Below are 15,407 nucleotides of genomic sequence, written 5' to 3'. Positions count from 1 at the left end.
ACTTACTTGTAATCTTGATTTTTAAGTAATATGCATTAATAAACAGTACTCCGTGAATAAAAAATTGTTATTAAGAGTTTTTGTCAAATGCTATATAATATAATATAGATAAGCATTAAACAATGTTATTTTACGAAAAGTTAAGACAGATGATGTTCGATGGGTGTCATGTAGGCCGACAATGGGTAGGGTAAGGGTTATTTCGTTATCCCATCCATTTAAAATAATGGGTAATAAAACAGATAACTATTAGTCTCATAAACCTATTATTCACATCTTACCCTATCTATTAAAATAGTGGGTAATAAAGATGATAATGGATAAATGGTAAAACCAAATTCCATTTTGAACTATAAATAATATTGTTAAACCTCACACATATATGACAAACATAAACTCTTAAATATCAGTAATTATTTTATATCTAATTTGTCATAGTAAACATTTTAGTATTACTCTAAATATAATCATAGTATAATGTTTTAAAAATAATTTAAAAATTGTAGAACAATATTTATTTTTCGGACCTCGTCTTGCTTCTCATTCAATTCTCATGAACTATTTTACTCAATAAATATATAAAGTAAATTAAATTGTGTGTGTGTATATATCAATATTTAACTTTATACATATATATATATATATATAGAGAGAGAGAGAGAGAGAGAGAGAGAGAGAGGAAGTTTACTTTGTAAACAATGTTTTTATACAAATCTTAGAAACCAATTACATCCATCCATTTTCATGATCAAAGATCACAATTAAAACAAGTTATTTTAGTAAAGCAAAAACTAAAATAAATTATTATTATTTTCAACAAGAAATGACAAAACGAGAATAAATTGTAAACTATTGTGATCATTGAAATCTCCTTTCCTGCATTCAATTCCATGAACATGTTTCATTGTAAACTGTATGATGAAATTGTTGATGATGAAACAAAATGAAACTGTGACATTGGACAAAATAAAACTATTAATGATGAATATATTAATGTTGAAACAGAATGAAGTTGTTCATGATGAAACATAATGAAACTGTTAATGATGAAATAGAGTTACCTAGAAACTATAAAAGGAGGATATTTTAACAAATGATGAAACATAAAAATATTCTTTAATCAACAATTATTGTACATTTTTCAAAGATGGCAATTTGTATCAACATATTTAATGGATAAATCAATTAAATATTTACTAAAAATATGTTATTTAATCAAGATATAATCCATATAAATTAAAGAATTATCAAACTTATCTATTAATATTAAATATTTATCAAACATAACTATTGTAATCTCAAAAGGTCATAATGCTCTTATAAGTTCAAAATAGAGAAAAACAAATGGATTTATGTGATTGGTTGTTATTAGTTTGTATGGTTTGTATAAATTGAGACGATTTGTATTCGAACGCTCCTCTCTCTCTCTCTCTCTCTCTCTATATATATATATATATATATATATATATATATATATACACACATATAGGGAAAGGTTCATTTGGAAGTGGTAATTTAAGAAGTAAAGAAGTGATCTTACTCTTTTATCTGCTCAACATTTGCGATTTGACTGTGAAGCACCGAATAATTTCTCGCATGGGTATGCCGAAGATATAGTGGTATTTTTGTAACTTTAATAAATAGACGACAAACGGGTTGTGAACCCTTGTGATTCAAATACGAACTATATGTTCATATGTGAATCAATTAATTAGTTCATATATAAATCAGTTAAATTAGTTCATATATGAATTACACGGATTCGTATATGAACATATGGTTCATATGCGAATCACACAGGTCCACATATAAACTCGTTAGCCGCATATCTGTTTTTGGTAAAGCCGCAAATTTTGACTATTCAAAGGCGCAATTTTTGACTAGTCAAATCCGATATTGACCGTATGAAGAGATAGGATCGCTTCTTCAATTCTCAAATATTTACCACTTCTCAAAATAACTTATGGCTACACATACACACAGATGTATACACACACACACATACACACACATATATATATATAGGGGAGCGATCAAATGCAAACCACTCAATTTGTACAAACCGTATAAACCGTATTCAACCAATCATAATTTTTCATTTTGTTCATTTTTTTGTAATTATGAGAGGTTGATTAATCATTTTTATTGTGGAGGGTGTTAATCATAGATATTATCATCTTCATTATTTTAATTTTAGAGAAATAGATGAAACAGTTTCATTAATGTTAGAGAAATATATGAAACAGTTTCATTAAGTATTATATGAAACAATTTCACAACCATATATGAAACAACTTCATCAAAAAAAAGTATTATATAAAACAATTTCACAAGATTAAACAATTTCATGAAAAATTTTCATAAGATTAAACAATGAAATCGACAGATGAAGGTGGTTTGCACGGTTTACACAAATGAGGGCAGTTTTAATATGATCACTCCTCTATATATATATATATATATATATATATGAGCGATCAAATATAAACCGCCCTCATTTATGTAAACCATGTAAACCAATCTCATTCATCCATTTTCTTGATCATTGGTCAAGATTAGTTTAGGTTATGTTAGGAAATTAAAAAAAATTAAAAATAAAATTTTATTTTATAATCCCAGAAAGGGTAAAACGATAACTTTGCTAGTGGTAATATTAATGACAATCATATCATGTATATCGTAATATTAATGAAACAAAATCATTTGTAAAATAATATATTAATTTTATGTTCAAATATTATAAAAAAAATAACATCCATCATTAAAATAGATCAAGAATAAAAATAAAACACACTATAATTAATTTAACATAATGAAACCTTTTGAATAATAATAAAAATTACTACTACATTTCATGAACGAAATGGTTTCACAGTTTCATCAATACACAAATCAACGTAATGCTAGATGAGACATTTGTCATTTTCAAGTTTCCGGTAGATGGATCCGTTTCAATCTAATTATGAAATGGTTTCACTGTTTGCTAATTAAACAACATGTTCTTAACAATTATGAAATGGTTTCACTGTTTGCTAATGCCTGATAAGACATTTGTCATTTTCATGTTATTGGTAGATGGATCTGTTTCATTGTGATAATGAAATTGTTTCATTGTTCGCCAATTACATAAAATTCCTTAACAATTATGAAATGGTTTCACTTTCTTTATGCATCCATTTCATCGGCCAATTTTTTCCAATTCAAACACGCTTCATAAAGTCAATGCATTTAGCATTACATGGTTTGTTAACCATTAAGTTAACAAAATCATCCAAAAAAAAAACAAAATGAAACAATGTCATCAAATATTGTTTCATGAATAGAAATTAAAAAATAATTGATCAGATTTTGTCATTTTCATGAATAGAAATTAAAAAAAATTGTATTACATTACATGAACGAAATGGTTTCACAGTTTCATCATTACACTAATCAACGTAATCCTGATCAGATTTTGTCATTTGCATGTTATTGATAGATGGATCCGTTTCATTTTGATAATGAAAAATTTTCATTGTTCACTAATTACACAAAATTTTCTTAGAAACCATGAAATGGTTTCACTTTCTTCAATCACCAATTTCATCGGCTAGCATGGTTTGATGAGTCATTTGTCATTTCACGCTATTAATAATGAAATTGTTTCACTTTTCGCTAATTACACAGGCTTTTCTTATTTTTCTTGAAATGGTTTCACTTCCTTCACGCACCCATATCATGATGCATCCATTTCATGATGCATCTATTTCATGATGCACCCATTTCATCATGCACCTATTTCATCATGCACCCATTTCATAATTATTTTCACTTACTCCATGCACCAATTTCACCATGTATGAAACCGGTATCATGAATTTTTTTTATTCTATTACTGATTTCATAGATTTATTAATCTAATAACTTACGATTTTCATGAATCTTGACAATAATAAACCGAGACTCAATATAAGAAAATCCAATTTTTAATATTATAATTTAATTAAATATTTAAATGTTACCATTTATAAAATTTTCTTTATTATGTTACCTTAATTAAGATTTATTAATAACTTTCATATTTAATAGAAAACAATGCAATGACCAATATACCCTTAATGATTAAATTTAATTAGAAAAAAATGAAATTTTCCTATTGGTCAAAATTAGTTTACACGGTTTCTAAGAATTGCATGGTTTTCATTTGAATGTGCCTATATATATATAGGGGCTCATTCAAGGAAGAACTGACCAGTTTGTGGTAACTGTGAGATCCAATCTCAACCACAAATCAATAGATAAATTAGAAAATTTTATAATTTTGGTAATTTTGAATTAAAATTTTAATGCAAGGACATTTTAGGTATTTTCTCTACTCTCTCCTCTCTTCTCTCTCCATCCTCCGGTGATACCACTGTGATACCTAACAATATTGACTCTGTTAAACAAAAGATACAGTGTGATACCCAAGCATATATAATATGCATTTTGTTACATCTCCGATCGACCACACAAACGACCTCAGTGTGATACCCAATCACATATATGATGCATTGTGATGCCATTGTGGTATCATCGGAGGATGGAGAGAGAAGAGAGGAGAAAGAGAGTTTTAAAATACCAAAAATGTCCTTGCATTAAAATTTTAATTCAAAATTACCAAAATTATAAATTTCCTAATTTATCTATTGATTTGTGGTTGAGATTGGATCTCACGGTTACCACAAACTAATTAGTTCTCATTTGATTAGGTTCCTATATATATATATATATATATATATATATATATATTGTAACGGGTTATGAAAAACTGGTTATCCATACCCTACCCACTAAAATTTCAAATAAACGGGTAACGGATAAGATTTTCTTTATCCATACCCTTATCCAACGGATCAAAAATCATTTTGCCAGCCCTAGTGTCATATCACAGTCGTCCATTATTCGAAGCCTTTATCATAATATCATCGTCAATATATATTATTGTTGGAAGGGGTAGATTTACTAAGGGAGTTGGGGGTGTACGTGCCACCACTCAATTGTTTCATTATAATGAAAATATTTTCTCGGCTGAAATTGTGCATCCGCTTAATTTTGATAGATACTCTTATATTTTTAAAAACCAAATTTGTAACAGAAATTTGAAGTAGTTGGAACGGTTGATGCGCTACTTGCGTGGTCATGGTTCCAATTCTTGTTTATACCAAAATTTTAGCTTTTCATGGTTTAAATTCCGGTTACTAAAAAATTACAAAGCAGATATGGAAGTAAAAGTATTGAACTCAAGACATTTATCATAGAAAGGTACAAACTTATCAATCAACTACTACTATTTTTTTTATAACTGTCCACGTGTTATTTTTGCTTATGTTTTTCTAAATCTTTTTCCTTCCAATTTACCTATTAATCATAAAGTCGTTCTTCGTCTCGCTTTAATGCCAACATCTCTTTATCTGAAATAAATTGAAAAAGAAATAAAACTAATCACATTCAAGATTAATACTTTATATGGATTTTTATTTTTATTTTTAAATTTGATAATACTTGAAATCGGTATATGACGTGTTCAAATAAGTTGATGTAAGAAAGACTAAGAATCGTGTAAGAAGGGAAGTTAGATAGCGTTTGGTACGCAAACATGATTGGATAGAACAAGAGGGTAGGACTAGACAGGGCTGGACGAGACTGGACTGGACAAAACAAGTGTATGTCTAGTGTTTGGTACGACTAAGACTAGACGAGACAGAACTAGACAAGTTACAACCAAAAGTTATTTGATGTGTTTAAATATTATATAATAGTTATAATTAACACAAATAAAGCAAATAATTAAAAAATTTAATTTATAAATATTTTTACACAATTATCATATAAATGAATACATACATATATAATGGTATCAAATTTGAATGAAAATTTTGATATAATTGATGGAGGTAATAGTGGTGGTGGAGGTAGTACTGGTGGTGGAGGTGGTTTTGGTTATGATGGAGGTGGTGGTGGCCAATGGTAGTAGTGGCGTTGGCCAGTGGTGGTCGGGGTGTTCAACGGTGTTTTATAGAGGTAGAGGCAATGGTGGTTGGTGGATGACGGTGGTTATAGAGGATGTGAAGATGGTGGATTATGGTGGTGGTGGCGATTGATAACGGTGGATGGGGTAGTTGTGGCTGATGTAGTGAAGATAGTGGTGATGGTGGTTATGCTGGAGGTGAGGTGGCAATATAAGATGGTGGTTGATGGTCGACGATAGTTGTGGAGGTCGTGGAGGAGGTTGTTACAGTAGAGGAGTTGGAGGTGGCCAATGGTGGCAGTGGTGGTGGCAATGGACGGTGGTGGTGGATGGTGGTTGTAGAGGTGACAATGGACATTGGTGGTCGGTGGTCGACGGTGATTGTAGAGGTCATGGAGGAGGTTGTTGCGGTATAAGAAGAGTTGGAGGTGGCCAATGGTGGTAGTGTTGATGTTAATATGTGGTGATGGTCGGTGGTCAATCGTGGTTGTAAAGGTGGCAATGGACGGTGGTAGTTGGTTGTCGACAGTGGTTGTGGAGGTGGTGAAGAAGGTTGTTGTAGTAGAGGATGAGTTGGAGATGACGAACGACGGTAGTGGTGGTGGAAATGGACGGTGGTTGTGCAGAGGGTGGAGGATGTTGTAGTGGAAGAGAAGGTGGAGGTGGAGGTGGATGTGGCCGCCGATGACTGCCGTTGGTGGCGCCGGTCGAAACTAGCGATGATGACCATTAAAACAAACATCATATTAAGATTATACCTCAAACTAGGGTAGATTAGTAATATTTTAGTTTTCGTGTCATTCTTGTCTCACCTTGTTCTACCTATTTTGGTAGAACAAGGAAAAACCTCTTTTGTCCCATCTTGTCCCTGTCACATGGGACATGAGTTCTTATTTTGTTCCATGTTGCGTCAAACGTGAGACAATGAATTTTGTCCCGTCCCGTCCCATATACCAAACGCAGCCTTATGGTTAGAAGCGTAAGAAAAGGTCGAAACCTATTATCAATTTTAATCTCATGTCCATCAATGAATTGCGATGGAATTGAGTCGATGCACCTCATTAGTATTAACATTTAATTAGGATTAATCCAAGGGTAAAGATCTATTCTTACGCTTCTCACCATAACTTTATTTCTCATAGGAACCCAGTCCATTTAAGAAATTGGTTAAATTATATTTTGTTGTTGCATCTACTATCTATTATAGAATCAACTAAAAAAGTCCCACGTAATTGTGGAATTCGGCCAAAAATATGTTGGATATAAGATATAGTCTTATATCTTGCTCAGAAAGTCAAGGCCAATTCCAATTGTAACAATGTATTGTATCACATAGACACAATTGAAATTTTTCCTCGGTCAAACCGTGTTATTTTTTTCTTTTGTCAAACTACAACTTTAGAGACCTTTGATTCACCTTAAAGATGTACATGCTCAGAAAAATTCATGAGTCTGTCAATGATTATTGGTACAAATTATTCTCTCTTTCCATATGATTTAGATATATTATTGATGTTGTACTAGAATCACCGGTGGTTTACATATCACTCACTAAGTTGATATGTGTTTTTCTATCAAGTATTTATTAACATTGCTAATAAATCTTATCAAGATGTCATTATTGATGTCACAAGCATCAAATCTTTAGTTTTTTCGCTTTACATACGATAGACCATACAACAAAACACATTATAGAAAACCGAAGGAAATTCCGTTAAGAACACAATAATGATTAGAAACCCGGGAACCTTCCTCTTCAAGATGAATATTCATCATGAATAACACATTCATGATGAATATGGAAATGCTATTCATCTTATTCATCATGAATCACACATTCATGGTGAATATAGATGTGTTATTGATCAGAAATCCTACATTCACAATGAATATGCTACAACATTTATGATAAATATCACGTTCATATTCCAAATTAATATGGTTGAAGATTACAACAAAACATAAACAAAATTATCAAAGGAATTCGGCGTTCCTTGAAATATAGGGGTTATATTTGCATATGTATAAACTAAAAGGTGTGTTTGGAAAAACCAATACAGATCAGGAACACTTCTGAAAAATATCCGTACGGCATGGTTCGATTTCATCCGCGGAGAAAAGTAGAAAACCAGCTGTATCTCGTCCTTGTTTCTATCTATTTACATCCTATAAACTTTTCACAATCTGGGTCGTCCTTCATTCTCCACGATCGTCGTCTTCTTCTTCAAGATTTCACATCTTCATCGTCTTTCTCCTGGTGAGCCCTTTCTTTGTCTTCTTCTAGATGTATACAAACTGTGCACACATGAACACTCTGTCTCTCTGTGCGTGTAATTTGAACACCGATGTTTCTGAAAAGGGTTTCGTGTTCTTTTAATGCCATGACTTCTTTCAACTCGGGTAATTAAGAATTTGAGTTCTTGGATGTAGATTGCGTTATGGGCTTCTAAAACCATGGTTGTAATTGATGATGGAATTTCGATAAAATAATACTCGTTCTAATATACTTGTATATATGTTCTAGATCCTGGGGCCAAGATAGTTTATACTAGGCTCTGAAATCAGTTCTTCAGGTTTGCCACTGTTATGCAATTTTCCTAATTGATTATAGGTTTTTAAGAATCTAATTGGTTAAGATTTAATGATTTAATCAATGTGGTCTGTATCTAATCGTCATCATGTGAATATTTTGTTAGATAAGGGCTTGAATCTTGAATTCAAGTTGCATTCTGTTTTTGCAACTAAGGTTTTTGTGGAAATGCCTGTGCAGGAGTCCCCTTGAACAGCTTTTTGGTATAAGATCATGGGAAACCTATTCTGTTTGGTTCAGGTAGACCAATCCACTGTTGCCATCAAGGAATCTTTTGGAAAATTTGCTGATGTTTTGGAGCCTGGATGTCATTGTGTCCCTTGGATATTTGGAAGTCAGCTTGCTGGTCATCTTACTCTAAGAGTTCAGCAGTTGGATGTAAAATGCGAGACTAAAACGAAGGTCTTTTCCCCATTCATTTTGCATATTTCCCCTATTTAAAATCATCTACAATCTTCATTTTAACATGAATTCACTTACTTCAATCTAAGATTGATATTGAGACTTGGGTATTTTTAAAATTCGACGCATAGTTTAACAAGCTATTACATAGTAATATGGTATGTTGCTTGTATACATCGTTTATATAGACCATGTTTCGGAACCATAAGTCACCTTATTTTTTGTCTAATTCCCACAAGTCTCGTTTGGTATACCGTAAATTAGCTTACAAGCTAAGCTTTGAAAAATTACTTCAGATGGCTTTTCAATAAGCTTCAGGGGTTCTTTTCAAAAATTATTTGTCAATTATGTCTTCTATATGTTAATTGAAATAATATTTTAACATGTCCTTTTAGGTCATTTTTCATTGTAATGTAGCTTATCAACTAGTTTTTACTAAATGTGACTAGTTTATGAGCTAACAACTAGCTTTTCAGCCAACAGCTAGCTTATCAGCTAGTTTGCTAAACACAGCCATATGGTTTTTCATGTCCAATGTTCATTTTTTACTTGTTGAAACATACTTATAGTTGAGCTACTAAAACAGTTTATGTTGGTTTTTCAGGATAATGTGTTTGTGAACGTCGTGGCCTCCATACAATATCGTGCTCTGGCTGACAAGGCAAGTGATGCCTTCTATAAACTCAGCAACACAAGGTCCCAAATCCAGGCCTATGTTTTCGATGGTAACCTTCATCAACATATAGATTTTATCTTCATATTGTAGTATCCTCTTGATATGGTATGTTCTCCATTTGTAGTTATAAGAGCGTTTGTTCCAAAACTCAATCTGGATGATGCTTTTGAGCAAAAGAATCAAATTGCCAAGGCTGTTGAAGAAGAACTTGAAAAAGTAATGATGCATATTTTTGAATTGATACACGGGTTTTTTCTTCTTCAAATTTTGATGTTGATGAACCCTGATTCTTGATTTGATTGTAAACGTGAACGTTGCTTGCAGGCTATGTCTGCATATGGATATGAGATAGTTCAGACATTGATTGTTGATATAGAACCAGATGAGCATGTGAAGAGAGCAATGAATGAGATCAATGCTGGTAAACTTTTGACCATATAAAATATCTATATCAGCTAGACGATAATGTAAAATGACTTAAGAGGACTAATTGGAAGGATCATAATTGGAAAAAAGTAGAAAAGGTCCTTGGAGCTTATTGAAGCACTACTTGAAGTAGTTTTTTAAAGAGCTAGCATATAAGCTTGTCTAAGGGGTCGTTTACCCAAATGCTTACCCAGTAAGCGCTTACCAAGTAAGCGCTTACCAGTAGAAGTCAACACTATAATTTATTTAGATGCGTAAGATTTTAGTATATCAAAGCATATCGAATGCAACAATTTACCAGACAAGCTATTACCTGGGTAAGAGTCGTCACCCTCACTAACCGGGTAAGACTCGTCATCTTTCATTCTTTCTCATCGCTCTTACCTTGTAAGATTCTTGGCCCTTCTCATATTCATCCAATGAGGAAATTTATGTGTTAAGCACTTACCAAAGTAAGTGTTTAGTAAACGGCCCCTAAGGCTGACCAAACGGAGTTTTTTTGATAAGCTCCAAAAATTTAAGCTGGCTTTTATCGTTGTCAAACATGGCCTTGCTACAAAGCGAATAATGCCATTCTCTTGTATGCAGGTCCCATATTTATTTTGCAATGTCTCATAGCTTGGCTAACCCAATAACCTCTAAATCAACTAAAAACCATGATGGAAGTTAGTGGTAGCTCGAAACTTTGAGCTTATAAGGAACTCACGAATCATATTTTCCTATCCATTTGGGACAGCTTGCTACATATTTCTTCACACATGGACCCACAATCGAATGTTGATTTATCCTTAAACCTTATAGATTGGCCCGAACTGATAAAGACTAAATGATCAAACAAACGAAGCCCATTTTAGTTGCGTTTTATTATCTGCAGCTGCAAGAATGAGGATGGCAGCCACTGAAAAAGCCGAGGCCGAGAAAATCCTCCAAATCAAAAGAGCCGAGGGGGAGGCCGAGTCCAAATACCTGTCGGGGTTGGGCATTGCACGCCAGAGGCAAGCCATTGTCGACGGTTTAAGAGACAGCGTGTTGGGGTTTGCGGTCAATGTTCCTGGAACCACTGCGAAAGACGTTATGGACATGGTTCTTGTGACTCAGTATTTCGACACCATGAAGGAAATCGGTGCATCCTCTAAATCCTCGGCCGTGTTCATTCCTCACGGGCCCGGTGCGGTTCGTGATGTCGCTGCTCAGATACGTGATGGACTTCTTCAGGGTTCGGCCGCCAGCTGATTTACAATTTCGCCCCTCAAGTTCTGAGTGAACTCCATTTTACGTGTGAAGTGTATGGCTTTGTGTTATATTGATTTGCCTATAGTTTTTACTTCATTTTGTTTGGACCTTTTTGATCATACTATATCAAAATGTATTAAATTCATAATCAAACGAGCCCAGTATGTTTTATCCGGGGGGTAAAGGTCTGGAAGGTACGATGTATAAATATGTGAATTCTATGTTAAAGAGTACAACAATTGTTCATCTAAAACTTTTTTGTTGCTAAATTCAATATAACGTGTAGGTCATGTTCATCAATACATCCCTTGGTTGAGGGTATATGTGTAATTTCAGGCTATATTCATACTTGATAGTTTTAGATTATTAAGAATATAAATGCACAAATTTGACAAATGATTAACAGTCTTACAGCTATATCATATGTCCATCTAATAATGTATTTTTTGAAGGAACAATAATTTAGATTTTTTTTCCTTCGGTATTTTGAGTATTTATTCTCGTATTACGTTGAGTGCATGAATTTGGGATCGATCTTGTTAAGCTCGGCTTTTAACTTTGTCGGGTCCGTTTTATTTTCAGTATTCTTTTCCTCCATCTTCTTTCCACCCTGACTGTCATTCTTATCGTCCTTCGTTTTCTTCTCATCTTTAGCCTTTTCCTCGCCTTTTTCTCCGCTTCCGTCCTCTTTGCCCTCGTGTTTCTCTTTCTTTTCATGCTCTTTCTCTTCGGTTGTCGTGCCATTTTCAAATCTCTCCCATTCCTCAACTCCTCGTACCGACTTTATTTGTATTTTTGTACAATTTTCATTTCCCGAACACGTTAAAAAGCTAAAAAAAACACAGCAACTAATATGAGAAAATTGGATTACCAAACTTGGGAATCCCTTAATTTGAATGAGGTTGGATTCTCATGAAATTAGGAGATGTGTTTTAAAGTGGAAGGGTGTGACTTCAACCTTTTAAATTCAAATGTGTTGACTAATTTTGACATCCATTTAAAGTCAACTATAAAACTTGTGGCCTCAAAATGTCAATTCCCCACAAATGTTGCATTACCAATTAAACCATTTATGGCTTATAATAATGTTGTAAATCATTAGTTATTCATGATGTCAACTCTAAAAGAAGATACATATATAACAATAATATTTCTTATCAACTTAATGCTTGATAAGACCTGCAATTTATTCGATCGGTTATACATGATTGTTTGGTAGTGGTCTAATATTATATAAAGTGACTTATTTAGCAAGCTTCTAAATGGAAAAATCAAGTTTTTTCCAAACTCGTCCCACCCAATTAAGAAACACCCTCTTTTCATCTACGAAAAGAACTCCCAATCAAAATTTTCCCAATTAAACAGCTCCTAAATGATCTTAGAGAAGTTTTTTTTTTTGTGTAAAAAACAAGAATTTAATTCAGTAACCTTCAAATGACCTGTTCTGATGTTAAAGATTCTATCTTTGGCATAAATGTGTAAAAAGGTATGAAATTTTAATTAAACTCCTGGTATTTAAAAAAGATGACTTAAAAATATATCCACCATAGTCCTAAACCCTAAATACAACATATTTTGTTACCATGCTATAAAAAATGTAATTACACTTTCCATAATATAAAATTTTGACCCACAAATTGCAATTAATTATAAATTGTGAGAAGGGGATTTTCTTAAAAATATGGGCCTTGCAATTGCAATTTGCATGCATGGTTTAAAGAGTTGATTCATTTGCATCCAAAGGATCAAGTTGACTAAGTTTGACCAATGGTTCTCCTCTCTTTCCTCCCAACTTTCCAATTTCACTTTTTTATTTATTTAATTCTCTTGAATCCCAAAAAGTTTTCATAGAACCCAACCCATATGTAACCATTTTTGTAGGTACAAAAATGGTTTTTTTGGGCTAACTTAACCCTGGTTAGATTTAGGTTTTTAGGAGTAAATTCAAGAAAGAAATAGGTAGAAATAGTTAAGAAAATGGAGGGAATTAGGTTTTGTTTCTTGTTTTTTATTTTTTCCGTTCCGACGATAGAGGCGAATATTGCCCATTATGATGAATTTTGGCAAAAACGAGCCGAAGAAGCAAAGAGCAGTGCTCGTGTTGCGTACCGTTCTAAGCCCGAGGAAGTCATCAACCAACTTAACCATGAAGTTCATTTGTAAGGTTCTTATCTTTCAGTGCCGTTTTTTTTGTTTCATTTATTCGTTTATCGAAATAAAAACAGATATACTATGCAAAAATATGTAAATGCATCGGGTTTATTGTATGTGTAAAATCCAACGACTTCTACTTTTCATTTATGATAATACATATACTACTTGTGAAAGGTTAGACAAAATACATTAATATGAAACATCCGGTTCATGTTTTGGGAAACCATTTTTCATAAGTCTTATTTAAGATGTTGTAGTTTGAAAATTGTGTATTTCAAAATCTATAGTTTGAAAAAAAAAATCCATTTCGGAAAACGTACTTTCAAAGTACACATTCACATAGTCATTGCCCCTGTTGGATATTGAAATAGACATTTTATTTAAACTAAAACCAAACAAGCTCAATATATCTAAAATGTCAGCATTGAATACTAAACTTGACATTTTCTCAAACGAAAACCAAACAAAATCAAATGGTGTTTTATTTCCATGCAATCAAGCATGACAATTTTGTTTTGTTCTTGCGAAGGACTGTAACAGGGAGAAGAAACAACACGAGGAAACTGCACAAAAAGTACAATGGGCCATGCATGACCACGAACCCGATCGACCAGTGCTGGAGGTGCGACAGAAACTGGGCTAAAAACCGACAGAAGCTAGCCGAATGTGCTCAAGGGTTTGGCCGGAAAGCCACCGGTGGGAAAGATGGGAAGATCTACGTTGTCACAGATCCATCTGATAACGACATGGTTAACCCTAAGCCAGGAACTCTACGACATGCTGTAATTCAACTAGAACCCCTTTGGATAATATTCGAGCGTGATATGGTGATTCAGTTGGCTCAAGAGTTGATCATGACCGGCAATAAGACGATCGATGGTCGTGGGGCCCAAGTGCACATAGCACATGGAGCAGGTCTTACTCTACAGTTTGTGCAAAATATAATCCTTCATAGCCTCAAGATTCATGATATAAAGGCAGCAAATGGTGGGATCATCAGAGATTCAACAACTCATCAAGGTTTCCGTACGAGAAGTGATGGTGACGGGATATCATTGTTCGGGGCCGTAAATGTGTGGATTGATCATATTTCTATGTCCAACTGTCAAGATGGACTCATAGACCTTGTGAATTGTAGTACAGCAGTTACCATCTCCAACTGCCATTTCACCCACCACAATGATGTAATTAATCCTAAACCTGCTCCTATTTCCTAAAACAAACCCTAACCAAATAAAAAACTGCTACATATTTGTCCACCTAAAGTATTTGTGATGGTTATGCAGGTACTGTTGTTTGGAGCAAGTGACACCAATCCACAGGATGAGATAATGCAAGTAACTGTAGTATTTACCCATTTTGGCAAAGGTTTGGTGCAAAGAATGCCAAGATGCCGATTCGGGTTTGCTCATATTCTCAACAATGACTACACACACTGGCTCATGTATGCTATCGGTGGCAGCAGTCATCCTACAATCTTATGCCAGGGCAACCGGTTCGTAGCCCCTGCTGACCGAAATGCCAAAGAGGTAAACCCTTGTTTGACTACATCTAATTGGGTCTAACCAAACACGTACCACCCGGAGGTGGGGGTCTGGAAAGGGTCTAATTGAGTCTAATGTATACATATTAATGGTTCAGGTGACAAAAAGGACTCATGCACCTGAAAGTGAATGGAAACACTGGATATGGAAGTCAGATGGAGATCTTCTGACTAATGGAGCCTTCTTTGTACAATCTGGGGATCCTGGACACAAGTTTAAAATGACGGAAGATATGATTAGTCCAAAGCCTGGATCATACGTCAGCAGCCTTACTCGCTTTTCTGGTGCTCTTAACTGTGTTGAACACACCCCATGTTAGCTTTTATGCATAAACTCCAATTCTTTAATGGCATAATAGATTTCGTAATGCAAAATGCATGTGTTAATGCTTTC

General features: G+C 33.7%; 2 protein-coding genes across 3 annotated transcripts; both read left to right on the top strand.

Annotated features, from left to right (window-relative positions):
- The first annotated feature begins 8,142 nt into the window (after window positions 1-8,142).
- Window positions 8,143-11,569, top strand: LOC112511825 (hypersensitive-induced response protein 1-like). 2 transcript variants are annotated; one of them, XM_025117619.1, is made up of 7 exons: window positions 8,178-8,246; window positions 8,514-8,562; window positions 8,760-8,981; window positions 9,586-9,706; window positions 9,782-9,873; window positions 9,982-10,078; window positions 10,958-11,569. In XM_025117619.1, exons 3-7 carry the CDS (start codon window positions 8,793-8,795, stop codon window positions 11,314-11,316), a joined length of 858 nt encoding a protein of 285 aa, XP_024973387.1. In that variant the 5' UTR covers window positions 8,178-8,246; window positions 8,514-8,562; window positions 8,760-8,792; the 3' UTR covers window positions 11,317-11,569. The 2 variants fall into 2 exon arrangements, with proteins under 2 accessions (XP_024973386.1, XP_024973387.1); XM_025117618.1 differs by lacking the exon at window positions 8,514-8,562 and having other exon boundaries at window positions 8,143-8,246.
- A 1,724-nt stretch (window positions 11,570-13,293) lies between these two features.
- LOC112510810 (pectate lyase-like) lies at window positions 13,294-15,343 on the top strand. Its single transcript, XM_025116158.1, has 4 exons — window positions 13,294-13,475; window positions 14,000-14,654; window positions 14,757-14,999; window positions 15,112-15,343. The coding sequence occupies exons 1-4, from the start codon at window positions 13,294-13,296 to the stop codon at window positions 15,331-15,333; spliced, it is 1,302 nt and encodes a 433-aa protein (XP_024971926.1). The 3' UTR covers window positions 15,334-15,343.
- The last annotated feature ends 64 nt before the right edge of the window (window positions 15,344-15,407 follow it).

The sequence above is a fragment of the Cynara cardunculus genome, assembly GCF_001531365.2.
Source record: "Cynara cardunculus var. scolymus isolate 2C chromosome LG 4, CcrdV1, whole genome shotgun sequence".
NCBI classification, from domain to species: Eukaryota; Viridiplantae; Streptophyta; class Magnoliopsida; order Asterales; family Asteraceae; genus Cynara; species Cynara cardunculus.
The sequence above is the reverse complement of the archived record's forward strand: the minus strand, read 5'-3'. Positions and strand labels throughout refer to the sequence as shown.